Source organism: Callithrix jacchus, chromosome 4 (assembly GCF_049354715.1).
Source record: "Callithrix jacchus isolate 240 chromosome 4, calJac240_pri, whole genome shotgun sequence".
In the NCBI taxonomy this organism is placed as follows: Eukaryota; Metazoa; Chordata; class Mammalia; order Primates; family Cebidae; genus Callithrix; species Callithrix jacchus.
In genome coordinates this window covers 48,352,178-48,369,522 of record NC_133505.1, presented here as the reverse complement: position 1 = coordinate 48,369,522, position 17,345 = coordinate 48,352,178, and the positions used below count along the sequence as shown (strand labels likewise).

The following is a 17,345-nucleotide window of genomic DNA, read 5'->3' as shown; positions in this document are numbered from 1 at the left end:
AAAAACACTGAAATGGAAGTGGAAAACCTGCATTCTGAAAGATGGAGCCATGAGGCTCTGAGCAGGGCATTGTCTGAGTCTCCATTTCCTCCTGTAGGGTTCAACTAGATCCAGGGTCAGCATGCTATGGCCCGAGGGCCACATCCGTTTCCATATAGCCTTTGAGCCAAGAATGCATTTTACAATAACATTCGCAATCAGTTAATGATAGGGAACATTATGAACTCCATTTAAGCAAAATATTGTCCCTGCAAAAAGAATTGCATTATTGTATCCCATTTATAGATCTGGTTTACAAAACATTGCATTCAGTTATTACTACTGTATTTGGAATTGAGTCAATACTTTGTGACATATACTTACATGGATCCTCCGTGTTGCCTCTAGGTTTGCAAAGCCTACGATATTGCTCTGGTCTGTTTCAGAAAACATTTGCCAGTCTCCAGACGGGATGGTTGTTGCGGCTCCTTTATAGCCCTGGTGCTTTTCTGCGGAGGCGTGGGGGAAGAGGGAAGAGCAGAAATTCACGGATCCTTGTTTCTCCTTCCCAGGCTTCCACAAGGTCATGGACGGCATCCACAAGGCCATTGAGCTGGGCTACAACCCTGTGAAGGTGAGGCCATGCCCCTGCTGTGAATTCCCAACGTCCCCCTACGCCACCCTGGCCTTCCCCTCATGGCCCCTGGCCCACTTGAGAGCCCTCAGCTCTGGCCAGCATGGCTGCAGTGCATGCATCCTCCTACCTCATCTCTCCCAGCTGGTCCAGCCCTACCCACCCTTGAGAGAAAGGAGAAAATCAGTGACCCATGGAATCCCCCCAACTCAGAGAACTGAGTGGGAGAAGCAAGGAATGGGTCCCTGAGTGGAAGGCCTCAGTGGTGCCAGGCCCCCATGAAGGTGCCACAAAAGAATGCAGGGGCACAGCCCTCATGATCCCACCGTCCCCCCGGCCAGGTGAACTGTGTGGTGATGAGAGGCCTTAACGAGGATGAACTCCTGGACTTTGCGGCCTTGACCAAGAGCCTCCCCCTGGACGTGCGCTTCATAGAGTACATGCCCTTTGATGGTCAGTGACCAGGGATGGGGTGGGGAGGGGAAGAAGGAACTGGGCCTGCTGGTCAAATGGGATGGCTCACCCAGTGGGTAGGGGTGACCCCAGGGGTGATGGGAGAGGCCCAGGCAGGCACCAGGTCTAGAATTATGATGGGTTGTTGGTGGCTTCTCGAAGTCCACTGTGGGTGTGATTTGATCCACCCATTTTAGGCAGGGCCCACTGTCCCTCCCATCCAAGAGGCTGGAAAACTGATTGCTGCGCTATGGCAGGGGATGGACTCGGAGACCCCGGGGCCCCTTCAACTCTGATTCAAAAGCTTCCCTTGCCTTCCCCCAACCCAAACACAGGCAACAAGTGGAACTTCAAGAAGATGGTCAGCTATAAGGAGATGCTGGACACTGTCCGGCAGCAGTGGCCAGAGCTGGAGAAGCTGCCAGAGGAGGAGTCCAGCACAGCCAAGGTTAGGGAGCAGGAGGGTATGGGACAGGCCTGGAGGAAGGTCATGCCTCTACCCTAGGATGGAGAGCTAGCAGCCGGCTGCACTGTGGTGGGGATACAGTGATGTGAGATGGTACTGTCTAAGCAGGAAGCATCAGTGCTATCACAACCGCCTCCCTGTTTCATGGAGGAAGATGTGGGCCTGGCTAGCGTGGGGGTCTGTCACGTATCAGAGAACACACTACAGTAGGTGGCAGGGGGCGCTGCTCAGCCCTCTTCCACACAGCCTTTTCTGAACATGCTACCTTAGCAGCTTTTATCTAGGGCAAGCCAGGCATGGGTCAAGAACCCATGGGTCATCCGTCCTACCAGATTCTTCTATCACCTGCGGGCCTCAGGTGGAGCCTCATATGGGCCCCTCTGGGAGAGGGTTGAGGAGCGGAGGTTCTGATGTCACCCAGTGAGAGCCTGGACTCTGTAGCTCGTCCCCTTCACTGCCCTTTTCCTCCCACTCTACCCTGCCCAGGCCTTTAGAATCCCTGGCTTCCAAGGCCAGATCAGCTTCATCACGTCCATGTCTGAGCATTTCTGTGGGACCTGCAACCGCCTGCGAATCACAGCTGATGGGAACCTCAAGGTGAGCATCCCCTTTCCCACGGAGACCCTTGCCACCTCTGTGTTATCAGAGCTCCTCCCACCTGTGCTCCCTGATTGGACTGAAGACTGGCAGGGCACAGTGCAGGGGTGGGTGGTGGCTGGTGCAATAATGTCAGGTTTGGGGGCATGATGGGAGCAGCAGGTGGGGGTGAATGCATGGCCACTCTGGAAATGTCACCCTGATTCCTTCCTTCCTTCTGTGGGGCCCTGAAGTGGCTTCTGGTTTTTTGGGAGCTCCTTTCCAGCTCTCATGGAGAGCCGAAGGATCAGTGTGCATTTTGCCTGGCCCCCACCATGGTTAACCCCTTCCACCAGGCCAGGGTCTCAGCTCTGAAACCAGACATGGATGTCACTTGTATCTAACAAGCATGTCGTGTGCATTCAGCCCTGTGGGGGATGTCGGGATCCCTTCTCATCAGGGCCATGCAGACTCAGATGCAAGACCAAACAGAGGCAATGTGTGGCAGCATGGGAGTCCTTGCCACATGGGTGCCTGGATAGGCCATGAGGTGCTGGGCCTCAAGGAAGAGCACTGCGGACCTTGGCGAGCCTTGAAGAATGGGTGGGAGGGGAGGGCACGCACGTAGGGTTCATACTGGTTGGGCAGGCTAGGGCAGATTAAAGTCAGCCATGGGAAAACTACGTTGTAGAGGGCTTTGGTTCAGAATGTGTTCTGTGGACAGTAGGGTGCTGTGTAAGGTTCCTGAACAGGGGGGACATCCTCCATGCATGTTTAAGAAGCCACAGGTTGAGTGTGATGACAGGAAGACAATTAGATGACTGTTCAGTGGTTCTCCAAATATGTAAGAGTGTGTGTTGAAGGAAGATTTTGAGAGCTTGCTAATGTTGGCTTAAGGAGCGGGGGGAAGGCATCAAGGTATCTGGAAGGCCCTGGGATCTTTCACAGTTGTGGGAGGGTGGTGATGGTGGGTTGGATGTAGATGCATCCAACTTGAATCCAAAAGGAACCAGCCAGCAGGTTGCTGAAAAGCTTGGGTTTTCTTCTAGGCTGGAGATATGGAATTGACCTGGACTGTAGGTACTGTCTGTATCTGTGAGGTCTTGGCAGGAAACGGAAGATGGGATTCTGAAGAGAATGTAGTGAAGAAGCTATTTATAGCATATAGGATTAAGGGAACCAATAAGGGATACTGAGGTACTTGGGACTAGCAGCAGCAAACAGCTGTTCCCACTTAGGCAGGGCAAGGGGGAGCCACTGATGTCACTGGAGCCCAGGAAGGGCTGGAGCCTTAGAGGAGAGGCTATCTCATTGGCACTTGAGCTGTGCAGAGAAGCAGCTGCTGCCAGAGATACCAAAGCAGGGAGGAAGCAGGGGAGAAGTGCCTCAAGGTCTTTCCCTTTACCCCCTGACCTCCCAGGCAGGAGCCAGCTGGGGGGGCAGGGGGGCGGCTAGCAGGTGAAGTCCTCAGGAGGAACCTCTTTGTTGCAGAGAAGGAAACCCGGGGGCTGGTGGGGGAGTTGAGGAATGAGGTGAAGCAATTAGAACGATCCTAGATTTCACTTCTGTCTTATCTTCCCCAGTGGTCTCTGCCCTCAGAAGTTTCTCAGACATTCTTCTTTCTCTGTGGCCACAGTGCCTTGTGCAGACCTGGCACCGAGTAGATGCTTTATAAGTTTTGGTGGAAGGATGGTAGGTACATTGATTTCCGGGGCTGCCTCATCCCTTACAGAAGTTGGGAAGCATTGAGCAAGTTTGAATGAACTTAAGTTGTCATCCCCAGCAGCCCTCAGCTGAAGCTTCCAAGCAGTGATTGCAGGCTCAGATAAGTACAGGGCAGGCAGGTGACATCCACAAGTGACTTGGAGGGGCTGAGGTAAATTGGGATATGTATGGCACAGCAGGGAGTAGGGGACTTCCAGGACACACACAGCTCCAGCTGACTGGGGGCCATTCTCATGGTGATAAAGAGGCCATTCCAGACGGATCTGGATTTTTATGTGCTGTCTCTGTTGGCATCTGCTTAGTTTTTTCAGATACACTGAGGGAAATATGACTCATTCACATATGGGCATTGGGAAATCCAATTTTGCATCTTGCTCTTCTAGCCTCTCTGACCTCCCTACAGCACCTCTGTCCCTCACTGCTAGGGGCCCTGCCATGGGAGGCCTGGGCCCTGGTGCTCTTCCCTGGGGAATTCAGGGAAGGAGTTAGCTGCTCAGAGGCCAGGAGGCCAAGGTTCTCAGGGATAATGAAGGCATGTTGTCCTCGCCCCCATGTAGGTCTGCCTTTTTGGAAACTCTGAGGTATCTCTGAGGGATCACCTGCGAGCTGGAGCCTCTGAGCAGGAGCTGCTGAGAATCATCGGGGCTGCTGTGGGCAGGAAGAAGCGACAGCATGCAGGTAAGGGCAGGGTGGGGAGGGCTGGCCTGGATGGTGAGTGGGCCTTGTCCCCTGGAGGGAGGTCTGGAGTTGTGGGGTGAGATGCCCAAGGAACACCTAGGAGGAAGCTGGAGTCAGCATCATCCCCACTACCACTTACTCTTGTTGGCCCTCTGGACTCGGGGTGCAGTGATGGTGCTCCTTCTATGGGGAAATGTCATAGCAGAGGCTGCACAGGAGGGGGACCCCCAATTCTCTTGGGCTGCTTTATTGGGTGGGGAGCGGGGGATGACATTGCTTCTCTCTCATCCCACATGTTGCCTTCTGTTTATGGAGGGCAGGGTCCTGATGTCCACAGACTGGTTCTCTGGGCTCAGCCGTGAGCGACCTTGCAGTGCACACATGGGGGCCTTTTGTCAGGGCGCATATTGCTGAGTGCATGTGCTGGGGGCTGTCAAGCATGTTCGTTTCAGTGAACTCTGCTCTCCTTACCCTCTCTATCCCCTTCCTCTGCTTTCTTCTCCCTCCCCATCTTTCCCTCACCCCAGGCATGTTCAGTATTTCCCAGATGAAGAACCGGCCCATGATCCTCATCGGTGGGTGACCCATCAGTACGTAACCACTCGCCCTTGTCATTTGGGGACCCTGTGGGGTGGGAGCCATGCCCTAGGCACCCACAGCTCCTGCATTTCATGCTGATGTTCTCATCCTTGTGTGTGTTCTATTCCTCCTTCATCTCTTCTTAACCTTCAAGATTTTACAGTTTCTTCCCTCCCTGTTCATCTTCCCCCTTACTATATCTGCCACAGAAATGATCCTTCTGTCTCACCGGAAGTCGGAGCAGGGGGATGGTCCACCAGATTTAATGATCACTAAGTTAGGGGCTCCCTAATAATTGAGATCCTGGTTAAAACAGAGGCCTTTTCCTCGGCTCTAAAATCTCCCAGTTGGATACCATGACAGGTGTCCTCTGTAGTATAGACTGATCCATGTACCATATTATCTGGCCATTAGCCTCCACTGGTGGATGTGTGGCCACACATCTGTGCTGGGCTGGGCAGAGCTTGAGGCAGCAAGTTAATGTTACTCACCTTTCCACGGAGGAGATGGCCAAGACTTCAGCTTCCCAATTCCTTAACTCTCGGGAACATCTGCATAGGACATATCACTGTATGTGGAGGATGCTTCAAACAAAAGTCCCCCCTTTGAAGGCCTTATGTATTCTCCTACCCCTGGGGGCTAGGCTGGTCACTGAGGAGCTGTAGGGTGGCTGTTGCTCCTCTGGCACGGTGCCCAGATTAGAGCAGGTGAGGCCTTGACCCTTTGCCCACGATCAGGTCTGGGCCCCCTGAACTGTGCCACTAGGAAAGAAAAAGCAGGGGGAAAAGAAATGAGAGAAAAGATCCTTTTTCTAGAGGTTGGAGCAGAGTGAGCTCAGTGGCCCAGAGGAAAACAGCCTAGAGACAGCCCAAGGACCATCTTTGCCCACCAGCTGCCCAGGAAAGCAAAGGCAGCTCACCATTAGGAGGAAGACTCTCTTCTCTTCTCCTCCCACCCCCAGCATCAAAGTCCTCTTGTTGCACCCTGACCCAAGCTGAGACACCTTCATGGCCTTGACAGCATCTCCCCATAAGGGAGGCTGTACCTCTGACATTGACAAGTCCGGGGCTTAAAGTATGATGGGAAGTGGGAAGCTGGGGAGAATTTGCTTAATACTTTCAGAGATACTGAGTAATTAGTCTGCTTTCTATACAATCAAGAGTTGTCTAAAACAGGGCCTCTCAGAATGCATGTGAATCACTGGGGATTTTGTCGTTTGGATTCTGACTTGAGAGGTCTGGGGTGGGATTCTGCATCTCTTGTGAGTTCTAAGGTAGTGCTGATGCTGCTGGTCCACAAGCCAACCACCCTTGAGTAACAAGAGCCTGCACCATCTGAATCAGGCCATCAGTTTGTGTGCACTTTTGATGTGCTTGAGGGGACTTGAAAAACATTTAAGTAGATCAGGTATTCCTCTTATTATCTTGTCTGCAAACTAAATGGTTATATTAACTCTTCATGGAGAATGTGAAAATGAAAATAAGTGTAATTGGTAACTTAGGGTGAGACCTAGCTCTAGTTTAAGAAAATTGAAGGGACATTCAGAGGTCATGTGATCCAGGCCTCAGCTTGCTGCTGCTTGGGAGAACTTGGGAAATGAGAAGGTTTTCATGAGGAGGGGGCCTGGAGTCGCCCTGTGCCACCCTGGCACAGCAGTCTCTGGGAGGGCTGTTACCCTGTCCGTTACTGGGTGAGAAGGGCTGTGAACTTGGACTCTGGATGCCATCTATCCGTGGATCTTCTGTTTTGTCTCTTCCCACTAAGCTTTTTGTTCTTCATTCTCTTTCCCCTCCTGTGAAAGAGAACTTGAGGTGGGATAGGGAGAGGGTTGGGGAGTACAGGTGGGAAAAATAATTGCCTTTTGGACTTAGTCTTTCTTCTTTTTTTTTCTTGACTTGCAGAGTTATTTTTGATGTTCCGTGATTCCCCACCAGCCAATCCAAGCATTTCCTCCTGGGATGCCCTCCATGTTGAGGGTCTAAGATCCAGAATGAGTTTCTCCAGCCAGATGGCCACTTTATGGAAAGGATACAGGGTCCCCCAGACCCCTCCTCTAGCCGAGCAGCAGCTGGGGTCTGGCTCCTTTCAGAGACACTACACTTCCCATGCAGACTCAGATGCCAACTCACAGTGCCTTAGCCCAGATTCCTGGGCTTCTGCTGCCCCCTCAGGACCCCAGCTAACCTCAGAACAACTAACTCATGTGGACTCGGAAGGACGGGCAACAATGGTAGATGTGGGCGGGAAGCCAGACATGGAACGGGTGGCTGTGGCCTCAGCCGTGGTCCTCCTGGGGCCCGTAGCCTTCAAGCTTGTCCAGCAGAACCAGCTCAAGAAAGGAGATGCCCTGGTGGTGGCCCAGCTGGCTGGAGTCCAGGCAGCCAAGCTGACCAGCCAGCTGATCCCTCTGTGCCACCACGTGGCCCTGAGCCACGTCCAGGTGCAGCTGGAGCTGGACAGCACACGCCATGCTGTGGAGATCCGGGCATCTTGCCGGGCTCGGGGCCCCACTGGGGTGGAGATGGAGGCCCTGACCTCTGCTGCAGTGGCCGCCCTCACCCTGTACGACATGTGCAAGGCTGTCAGCAGGGACATCGTGTTGGAGGAGATAAAACTCATTAGCAAGACTGGTGGCCAGCGCGGGGACTTCCATCGAGCTTAGCTCCTTCCTGCCGTTCTCACCCATGGCCCAGCCAGGCCTGATGGGATGCAATTTGGGCTGAGGGAGAGACGTCAGGTTCCTTTAATCACAGTCACTGTTTACCTTGAGCAGTAAACCCGAAGAGAGCCTGCTTCCCTACTAGGCCTGCTGCTAGATGATCTCTAATGATCAATGAGCTTCCTTTCTGTAGGGAAGATACCAGCAGGCCCTCAAGCCTTCCAGGACAGACACTAGGGTCATGGGAGCAGGACTGCAGCCAGCAATGCTAGGTAACTGAGAAATCATGTTCTTTGTGGACTATTTCAGACCAGTTTCAGACAGTCCAGCCCAGAACTTTTCCTTCTCATTTTGGGTTTTCTCTTCTCCTGCCCTCCTGGGGAGAGATTAAGGGCTCATTAAGCAGAGGGGCCCACTCTGAGGAGAGCAAAGCACAAGCTTGGCTGAGTAATGCATCCCAGCTTCTCCCCAGCCGCTCTGCCTCCCTCAGCCCATGAAGCCGCAGCCCTGTCCTGCCCTGACTTCATCTCTCCTTCTGCCCAAGTCTGTGTCCCTTCAAACTTGCAGGCTTTCAGCTTAACCGCTGCCCAGTCTTGCTGGAACCCTTTCCTCAGGACCCCTCCTCTGAAACAGGATATGCACACATGGGTCACAGCCCTAAGGACTCCTGACGGACCACGCAGCCCACACCTGGCCCTACTCATGGCTGTTTCACCCACCCCTCTTGATTCTGGAGCATATCAGGGAAAGAAGACGATAGATTGCCTTCACCCTCACAGCGCACAAATAAAGCTATGATGCCAACTTTGCAGATGCGAGAATGAAGACTCTGTGTGGATAGGGCACCGGGCTGCTGCCGTTTCACAGGGAAGGTTGTACGTTTCAGCCCTATCCCAAGACACATTGCCCTGGGGGAAGAAGGGGAAGAAACATGCCCCTTAGGCCCTGCAAAGGCCTAAGGGGCATATTCTCTGTATAGCCCCACTGTGGGAGAATGTGACATGGGAGGCATAGAAATGCACCATCTAAGGGAAACTTGTCAGGTAGTGGCCAGGGGTGTTCAAAGCTCATTGCTTGCATCACCTTCTATTGAAGATCAGAGAGAACAATTAGAGAATCCTGGTTTTCACATCCCAACACTGTTCTGGCCTGCTGGGCTCTCTAACTTGGTTAGATGTCTTTGGGTCTATCCTCAGTGGTGCCTCCTGCCTGCCTCCCCTCTGCCCTCTGCCAAGGTGTGCTGGCAAATGTTTAATAATCAGCTCTCCAGAAAAGACCATTTCTGTGATTGTAAATACTCCCATGTGTAATAATTTCAAGCTACCAATGTTATGTCAAATGGCTTGCAAAATTCCTGAAAATGTGAACAATTGGTTCTCACAGAGCTGGTACAAGCTGGCTCCAGGACACCACTCCAGCCCACCCCAAATCCCCTCATAGGAAGGAGGCACAAGTTTAAAGGCAGAATGGGTAGGGATGGTATGAATTTAATATTTTTTAGTATTACAATATATTCTTATAAAAAAGGTGCAAGTGAAAAAGGACACTGCAGACTTTGTCCATGTAGCCTCATTTGTCATCTGAGGCAGCTGGTGAGAATAGCCTTGGTGTGAAGGCATCCCCGGTAGAGGTCAGGGGAGATGGTGACAGCTCCCCAGTTGATGGAAATGGGGATGGGAGTGGGAGAAGCTGGAACAGACCCTTTTCCATTCACCTGGAGAACCTTCTCCTCCCACTGCCCTAAACACTTTATTTCCATCACAGGGCAGAAATGCTGCTGCTGAGAAGGTTGCATTAGGTTGATGATGAATTTTACATTGGCCAGGAAATTAGACAGCTGGAGAAACTTACTTAAAGGTGGCAGGAGTGGTGGGGAGGACATGAAAAAAGCAAGACCAAGAAACATTAAGAGGCAAAAACATTTAACGTATTAAGGATCAGCTCAGCCACCCGCATTGGGCACCAGCCCCTTCTTACTGAGTTGAGTATGAGTCCGTGGTGTAAGGCACTGTTGGAGACCTGGCACCAGTGGCATCTAGAACCAGAGCCACTGGCCAGATCTAGAAAATAATAAATAAAAAAATATCTTTTAGAGTGAGAAGGCTGGGCTCTGGAACAACGTATTTGTGCCCTCTGTCAGCAGTTAAACCAAATTCGGCTTTTCTGAAGATCAAATGTGTCTTGAACAGCTTCCGTAGTCCTTGTCTTTGGAGGTGTGTGTCCAGTCTTCCACAGTGGGTGGGAAGGCCAGACGCACTTGTGGAGCCCTCCCCACTTTCCTGCCTCTTGCCCCTTGGGGGGTTAGGTTAACATCAGCCTGGCCAGTTTGGGAGAGGACCTTTAGAGGCCTCACCCACCACCTCCTGTCATCCCAATGCCTGTCTTGCAGTGGGAGCTCAGGGGGTGCAGATGGGTATAACCAAACTCTGCAGCTGCTCTGCCTAGAAGCCTTCATCTTTCCCCTCACCTGGGTTCCAGGATGACCTCTTCACAACTGTGTCAGCCAGGCTTGTACTTGCTCAGATCCCTCCCACCAGAACACACGTGCCACCCGCCCCCTCAAACCAACACACATGCTGGGCTCATCAACCCTGGGTTTCTTCCCCCACAGCGACTAGAGTCCCAGCCCCAGCCCCAGCCCCAGCCCCAGGAGTCTGATGCAGGTGAAAGGCAGAAGTATAGGCAGCTGAGAATGGGCCCAGCTCACCAGTCTCCACTGGCAATAACCCTGAGCCGGTGATTAGGTTGAAAAGTGAGAAACACAGGGAAAGGGCAGAAGAACCAAGAGCTGGTTGATGGTAGAGGTCAAGGCAGGACCAGTCTCACAGAGGATGAAAGGTCAACTTAGAGCATGGTATTGAAAATAAGAACCTTCATAGAGTTTTAGAAGAAAGGAATTGTGTCTAGATACGGCCATCCCTTTTACCAAGGCCAGCACAACATGGACAAAATGGAAGGTAGTAGTGGATGGGAAGACCAGAAGGAGCCCCTTGTAAGGTTGATGAACCAAATTGGGCACAAGAGGTGGGGATGTGCCCCCCCCAGGTTTCCTCCTTGGCCCCTTCAGGCATGTGCTCCCCAGAGATGTCAGCCTTCCTCCTCCATCACCATCTCCTTAGTTTCCGTCATCTGAATGCTTCAGAGGAGGGGATACCCTTAGAGACAGCATCTTAACCCAAAGTGCAGCTCTAGCCCTCAGAGACCTCAGGAACCAACTAACTCTCCAGCGCCAGTGGACACATGGTTCTAAGTGGCTGCCTGCAGGCTGGACAGAGCCCACTGTAGCTTCTGCCTTGCGGCTGGTGTTAGAGAAGAGGGTGGGAGGGCCTGAACTATTTATGAAGTAGACAGAGCTGTGGGATGGAGCTAAGCATTCAAGTGCTGCCCTCTGCCGAGGGGCCATAGGGGACTCCAGGTTAACATTTGAGGTCACTGTCTGGCTTCCCAACAATGGCCAGGTGTCCGGGAGGTGGGGATGTGGGATATGCCCAAGGCATGAGGTGTGGTGATGAATGAGGTCTTTCTTAAGCCCCTCCCTTACCAGATTCATCAAGCACCTGGTAGTGAGCCATAACTGTGGAAGCCCAAAGGTGAGTCTTCTAGGACTGTGGATTAGTAGATGGATGGAGGTGAGGGGAGGAAAGGAAGGGAGAGAGACTTAAGACATGCAGAGAGAGGCCAGAGGACTTGTGACATGGGAAACAGATACTGCTACTCTGTCCTGAGGGCTTTGGTCCCTGCATCAGCCTTCCGACACTGTTCTCTGGAACCTACCAGAGCTGATCTAACTAATATATCATGCCGCCTCTGTTTGCCTTTAAGAGGAAAGTTTGCCCCCAGGTCGATGTTCTGTTGAGCCTCCTGTTGAGAGGCAGGAGTCTGGATTTCCTCTCAGCGGCCCCCTCATCATCCTTCCCCCTGCTGCACAGGAAATCTGGACAAGGCCATGGCCCTCTCCAGTGTGGATCTGGAACTGTTCTGTGCCAGCACATGGGTGCCCATGGTAGGGGATGGGGAGCAGGGCCCTCTCAGCCTGGGGTTACCTGGTTGGAGGCCCTCCAGGGATGTCCCAAGCCAACCTCAGAATAAGCCCTGGGGCCAGGATGCAGGAGGAATCGTGTGAAGGGGAGATGAGAAGAGCCCCTTAAGGTAAGTGTGGGGAGACGCCTGGTCCGGCCACACACAGCCCCCCACCCCAGGACCCAGCCTAGGGTTCTAAACCAAGCACCAAATGGTTGAAGTATCACCACCACCTCTGCTCATCCCCGTTCTCACCCGGCCCTGTCTCCCAGCCTCCTGTGTGGCCCGTTCCCCAGGTCAGTAATGGAGCCGGTTTATTGACCGCTCCCGGGTGACTTCCAGGGCCTGGCTCCCTGATCGCTTGCGGCTGCGCTTGAGCTTGCATAAGTCCTTGTCAAAGACCTCCCCGGAGCGCAGGGCCGACACCAGGTCATCGAACTCGCCTCCCTCCTCCAGCGAGCTGCCTGCAGCCAGGACCTTCCGCTGCCGCTGCCACCGCTCACGGTCCCTCTGCTCCTTCAGCTGCAGGTGGGGTGCCAGAGGCAGGAACCCTCTTAGAGCGAGAGGTCAGGGCAGCCCCTCAGCCCTGAGCTAATTCCCAGGCCGTGGCTGTGCTGCTGACCTGTATCTGTTGGCCCTACTCTCCTCCTGCCTAGGACATACAGGCTTCCCTACCTCACACTGCTCCCTTCCCTCAGAATAGGAAGAAGTTTCTCTTCCTGAGGCTGATACCCACCCCTATGGCATGTCCTAATCCTTGCCCTCCTCCCGTGCACCCCTGTCTCCCCTCAGTCCCAGGCCCAACACGCCCCTCACCATGGCTTCCATGCGCGCCCGCCGCTCCTCCTCCTCCTTCCTCCGCCTCATGGCCTCTAGGTCCTGCCGGGCCTCCGAGAAGGCCTGCAAGAAGGTGTCAAAGATGCCAAAGAATTCGTCCGGCTGCATCTTGCTGTCATGCTCCCCGAAGTGCATCAAGGCCTTGCCGAACTGTCAAGGGAGAGAGAACAGGGTTGCTGGAAAGTGCCCCGAGCATGCTGGGCACAGCCCCTGAGGTTAGCTGGCTTCCAGCCACAGAGCCCGTTGCAACGTTGGGGACTGTTGGCACAGGGGGCAGGGCTGGAAGGGGCGAGGAAACAAGGCTAAGGAGCGGCTTGAGGCTAACACCCTGGGCAGGTAAAGAGTTGGGCTCACTCACAGTCCACCTCAGGGCCAGCCCTAGGCCTGTAAGGGGTAAGCCTGAGATCAGGGGTTTAGACCTTGGGAAGCCCTTTGCGAGGTCAGGAAAGTGCACAGCAGAACTCAGAACTTCAGAGATCCTCTAGTTATCAGGTTAGTAACTTAACCCTCTGTGCCTCAGCTTCTTCCTCTATGAAATGGGAGTAATACAATCTGCATCGTAGCGGTATTGGGGGCTTAGATGAGTTGGTGGCTATACTTCTATATGCCAGGCACTTAGAGCCACCATTGTTAATTCAGCCCACTCTGTATCTGCTAAGAAAAATCTTGCTACTCAAAGTGTGCTTCATGGACCGGCAGCAGGTTCACCTCCTGGAAGCCTGTTAGAAATGCAGAATCTCAGGCTTCCTAAATGAGAATCCATGTTTTAGTAAGACCCAGATGCATGAGGTCTCTGGGCATGTTAGTGTGAGAAGCAGTAGAGGCATAGCAATCATGTCCACTGCTAGGCTGCAGAGTCAGGATTCTAACCCAGTTCTATCATTTAGAGCTGGACAACCTGGGGCAAGTTACTTAACCTCTCTGATTTCACTGTTCATATGTGTCAAGTGGGAAATAACCTTCTAACAAAACCCATAAAGTAGGTGGTGACACATCTTTAAAACACTTAACGTGGTGCCTGATAGCTGATAAATGCACCACCATATTTGTAGTATGTGGCTTCCATTGTTGGTCTTGTTAAGAGTGAGGAGATAGTTTCCCCTCAAAGCTCTGTAACTCTGGTTTTGTCCCTCCTGGGCTGTCTGCGGTAGGAATGGTTGAAGAAGCTTGTTTAGATAAGGCTGGGTTGGCAAGCAGTGGGGGTTGGGGAACCCTTACCTTGTCCCTGGCCTCATTTAACTGGTCCTCCAGCTCTGAGAAGCTGAAGCTGGACACTGTGATGAAGTCACTCATCACGGGGACAAACTTGTCGTTGGGCTCCCGTACCTGGCGCCTCTGATACTCCAGCTCCTGAGGAGGGAGAGTAAAGTGCTTCTTAGACGTGCCAAGATGAGGGTCCGGGGTACAGGGGTCACCATATCTCCCATCCTTCTTGTCACTCAGATTGAGCCCTTTGAAAGAGGGGACACCCTGCATCTCAGAGTTCTAAGAATGGCAAAGACTATAAGCGTTAGCAGCCAGCCCACCCTGCCATCTTTCTTTCTCTAGAGCACTGAGACCCAACGTGTGACCTGGGGCCAGCAGTATGACCTGAGAAATTGAGGAATACAGACTGTCATACCCACAGGATCAGAAGCTGCATTTTAACAAGGCTCATTTTTACAAGATTCCAGGTGACTCATGCACAAATTAAAGAGATTTTTCTAAAGCTCCCAGCTGATTCAGAGGCTGCTGGTCCATGGACCACACTTTGATCAGCACTTAACAGAACTCTACAATTGTAAATTTGGAAATCATCTTCCCCCACCATCGTGGAAACAAAACGTTCTTTCTCAGTCTCTAAAGTCCATTCTCCCTTTACCCACTGCCTCTCTCCACAGAGAAGGTGGGAAGGATCTCTTGTTCCTAGGTGTGAAGGATAACACTTAGAGACAGCCCCATATTGGGCCAGTCTGGCTCACTTCCCCACTGCTCTACTGGTGTTTTCTGGAAGCCTAGGCCCAGAGATAGTATTAGCTGAGAAGCTGTCAGAACAGGAATGGTGGGAACAAGAGACCTGGGTCCTCCACTGGCCCAGGAAAGAGGCAGAGAGACATAAGGAAGAACCTTCTGGGGACATGGGTCTCACAGACACATTGTGTGCCTCCTGCCCCTAGCTGGCAGTCAAGGGATGAGGATTTTCTTTCCCATGCACTTGAATCCAGCATAGGCATGGGTCAGATGTATGGTTCATTCTACTCTGCTGCCAAATAGACACAAGTTGAACAGTAACATGGGTATAATCTCAAGTGACCCCTTTTAAAAGGCTCAAATGTAAGCCCTAGTCATCCAGTCCTCCTTCTGGAGGGCTGACCCTATGCTAGAGGCTGTTCCCATTGTACCTGTTGTTCTATGCCCCTGTCTAGCAGCTTGAGGTGCAGTAACAGGCAGCATGAACAGTGGTTTTCTGACAGCAGCCCTCACCCAGGTAGGCGTTGACAAGGTACTCACCACCTCCACCGCTCTCAGGCCCTTCCTGAGGTTGCCAACCTCCTTCTCCAGCTCTGCTAGGCTGTGAGGAGACACAGAGGGAAATGAGGACCATCTTCTCCAGCCTTGAGGTGCTGAGGCTGGTTCAGGGAGAGGGCAGAGCCAAGCACAGTGGCCTGGGAGTCAGTGCGCCTGGGTTCCAGCCTTGCTGTGACTGCTGATGTTGGCCCTGACAAAGCCCCTCCCCTTCATGCCTCTGTCTGTGCATCCATAAAATAACACGGTGACACCTGTGTTCTGTAGATCTTTCTAGATCAGAAATGTCATGCTGAAATATCAGAAGGTTTCCAACCTGTGGCCTCTGGCTTAGATCTATTTATCTTGATTACTACCAGGTAATGCTTATAAACTCTTTATGTGATCCTGCAAGTAACAGCACTAGATACCTGTGAGCCATTTACCATTATGTTTCTGCTCCTCCTGGAGACGGCATCGATCAGCCTAGATGTTGAGGTCTGCTGTCCTGTCTAGCGCATGCTGTTGATGCCCCACCCACATTTCCTTGGACCATCCATTGTAGGGCATGATCCCGACTCTTCCAACTGCAGGCGCAGTCATTTTGAGGCCAAGCTCCCTCCACCTGTACCTATGGCCAGAGAGTTTTTCCCTGTCCCTGTAGAGTCCTTCAGCTCATTACTGACAGGAGGTGCTGTCTGATTGCCCCAGCAATCTTACCCTTTGGGTGGGAAAACTGACGTAAGTATCCACACTGTCTCCCTGAATTCCTCATGGGGTTAAGCACCAATTGCCTGCAAGTGGTAACTGGCTGAATAATATTTGTTACTGGCATTCTATCTCTGGCTGATTTCCCCATTCTTCCACTGGCATTTTCTGGAATCATCTCTGAAATAAGGATTTAAGAGCAAATTGTCTTTGTTTGATTCTCCCAGAAGCAGACCCTGAGACATGGCCCATTCCTAGTCGGCCTGAGGCAGGATGGGAGTCAAGGAAGTGACCATGTTCTCGGGACACAGTAACTGTGGTGACCGTACAGTCAACACAATAAACCTCAGCATTCACATTGTAATTGCACTCTTTCAAGCAAAGCTATCTTCAGTAGGGACTTCCCCTTCAGAAAGCATGTGTGTGTTGATTTTGCCTGTCTTCAAACTGATCCTTTGCCCATTGTATAATAGTAAATATGATAGCAAAAAACACACCCTGGGGTGGAGATTTAAGGTGCTAATGGGACATGCGATGTATGAAAAAGCAGGTACAGCTACTGCGCATGTGCACCCAGAGCACCACCCAGAACCTGCTCCCTAATATCTCTTCCCACCTCCTTATGAATAATCATATAAGTGTCCCATAATGGGAGTCTCCCTATTGCAGCCCTTGTCCTTATAAGCAGCCCTCCCTGAATCCTCTCTCTCTCTCAGGGTGTATCTGCACCTAACTTACAAGACATTCTTTTTCTTTTGCAATACATTGTTCTATGCTATACCCCCTTTGCTGTATGTCTGTCTAAATTCTTTTATACTGAGAAGACAAGAACCGAGGTCTCACACCAGCCATCAACAAGCCCAGAGTAGGCCCCAAAAGAGGAAAGTAAGACCAGAGTGAGGGTCATACGGGGAGAAGGAAGTCTCACTTGACTTTGGCGGCTTCTGGTAGATGCTGCAGCTCTGAAGGCATGTTGAGGATATCAGGAAAATGCTTCTCCAGGATCATGATCAGGTAATGGAGCAGAGAGATGTTTCTGTGGACAAAAGTTGGGTTAAGGGTGACAGAGGATACTGGGCATGAGGGTCAGGCAGAAACTAGGCTGGGGATTTAAAAGAAAGGGGTGATGAGTCTTAGGATGTTTCCGTCCTAATGGGAGAGGCCAGGGTAGGGTGAGATAGAGGCCAAGGAAGTGACCAGGAGTGGGGGTCCTCACCTGTCAATGCTGGATTTGGTGTCAGCGATCTTGTTGAGGCTGGCCACCCGGAACCCGTAGGCGCCTCCACGCTGCCCTTTGTTCATGAAGTTGCCTATGGCTAGGATGACCTCTAGCATCTGCCTTAGACGCTTGCTGCGGACCAGCTCCCGGGAGGCCAACAGGATGGCTGGGAGAGGAGGCACTGGTCAGAGCCATGCATGGGCCAGGCAGGGCAGTGGGTCCCCTTGCACCCCAGGAAGATGCCACCACAAAGTTCAGAAAACGGGCTGTCAAAACTCTTCAACTCTAAGTGAGGCAGAGATTATACCCACTCCTCAGCAGACCCATC

At 52.2% G+C, this 17,345-nt stretch overlaps 2 protein-coding genes across 25 annotated transcripts in view; one reads left to right on the top strand and one right to left on the bottom strand.

Moving 5' to 3' along the window:
• Positions 1-8,560, top strand: part of MOCS1 (molybdenum cofactor synthesis 1) — a 32,414-nt gene extending 23,854 nt beyond the window's left edge. Inside the window, exons 5-11 of one of the 3 annotated variants that reach the window (XM_078369104.1) lie at positions 552-613; positions 955-1,066; positions 1,402-1,514; positions 2,019-2,129; positions 4,391-4,511; positions 5,039-5,086; positions 6,992-8,560. In XM_078369104.1, the coding sequence (XP_078225230.1) occupies positions 552-613; positions 955-1,066; positions 1,402-1,514; positions 2,019-2,129; positions 4,391-4,511; positions 5,039-5,086; positions 6,992-7,752 (1,328 nt within the window). In that variant the 3' untranslated portion in view covers positions 7,753-8,560. Of the gene's footprint in view, positions 1-551; positions 614-954; positions 1,067-1,401; positions 1,515-2,018; positions 2,130-4,390; positions 4,512-5,038; positions 5,102-6,991 lie in introns of all 3 variants that reach the window. The other 2 variants (XM_078369106.1, XM_078369105.1) reach the window with 2 other exon arrangements.
• Positions 8,561-9,216: 656 nt separating this feature from the next.
• The window catches only part of DAAM2 (dishevelled associated activator of morphogenesis 2), a 151,283-nt gene continuing 143,154 nt past the window's right edge, over positions 9,217-17,345 (bottom strand). For all 22 annotated transcript variants that reach the window (XM_078369095.1, XM_054253950.2, XM_035295554.3 and 19 more), the window contains 6 exons: positions 17,015-17,183; positions 16,727-16,834; positions 15,097-15,157; positions 13,825-13,956; positions 12,586-12,756; positions 9,217-12,291 (listed from right to left, as the gene is read on the bottom strand). In XM_078369095.1, the coding sequence (XP_078225221.1) occupies positions 12,067-12,291; positions 12,586-12,756; positions 13,825-13,956; positions 15,097-15,157; positions 16,727-16,834; positions 17,015-17,183 (866 nt within the window). In that variant the 3' untranslated portion in view covers positions 9,217-12,066. The remainder of the gene's footprint in view (positions 12,292-12,585; positions 12,757-13,824; positions 13,957-15,096; positions 15,158-16,726; positions 16,835-17,014; positions 17,184-17,345) is intronic.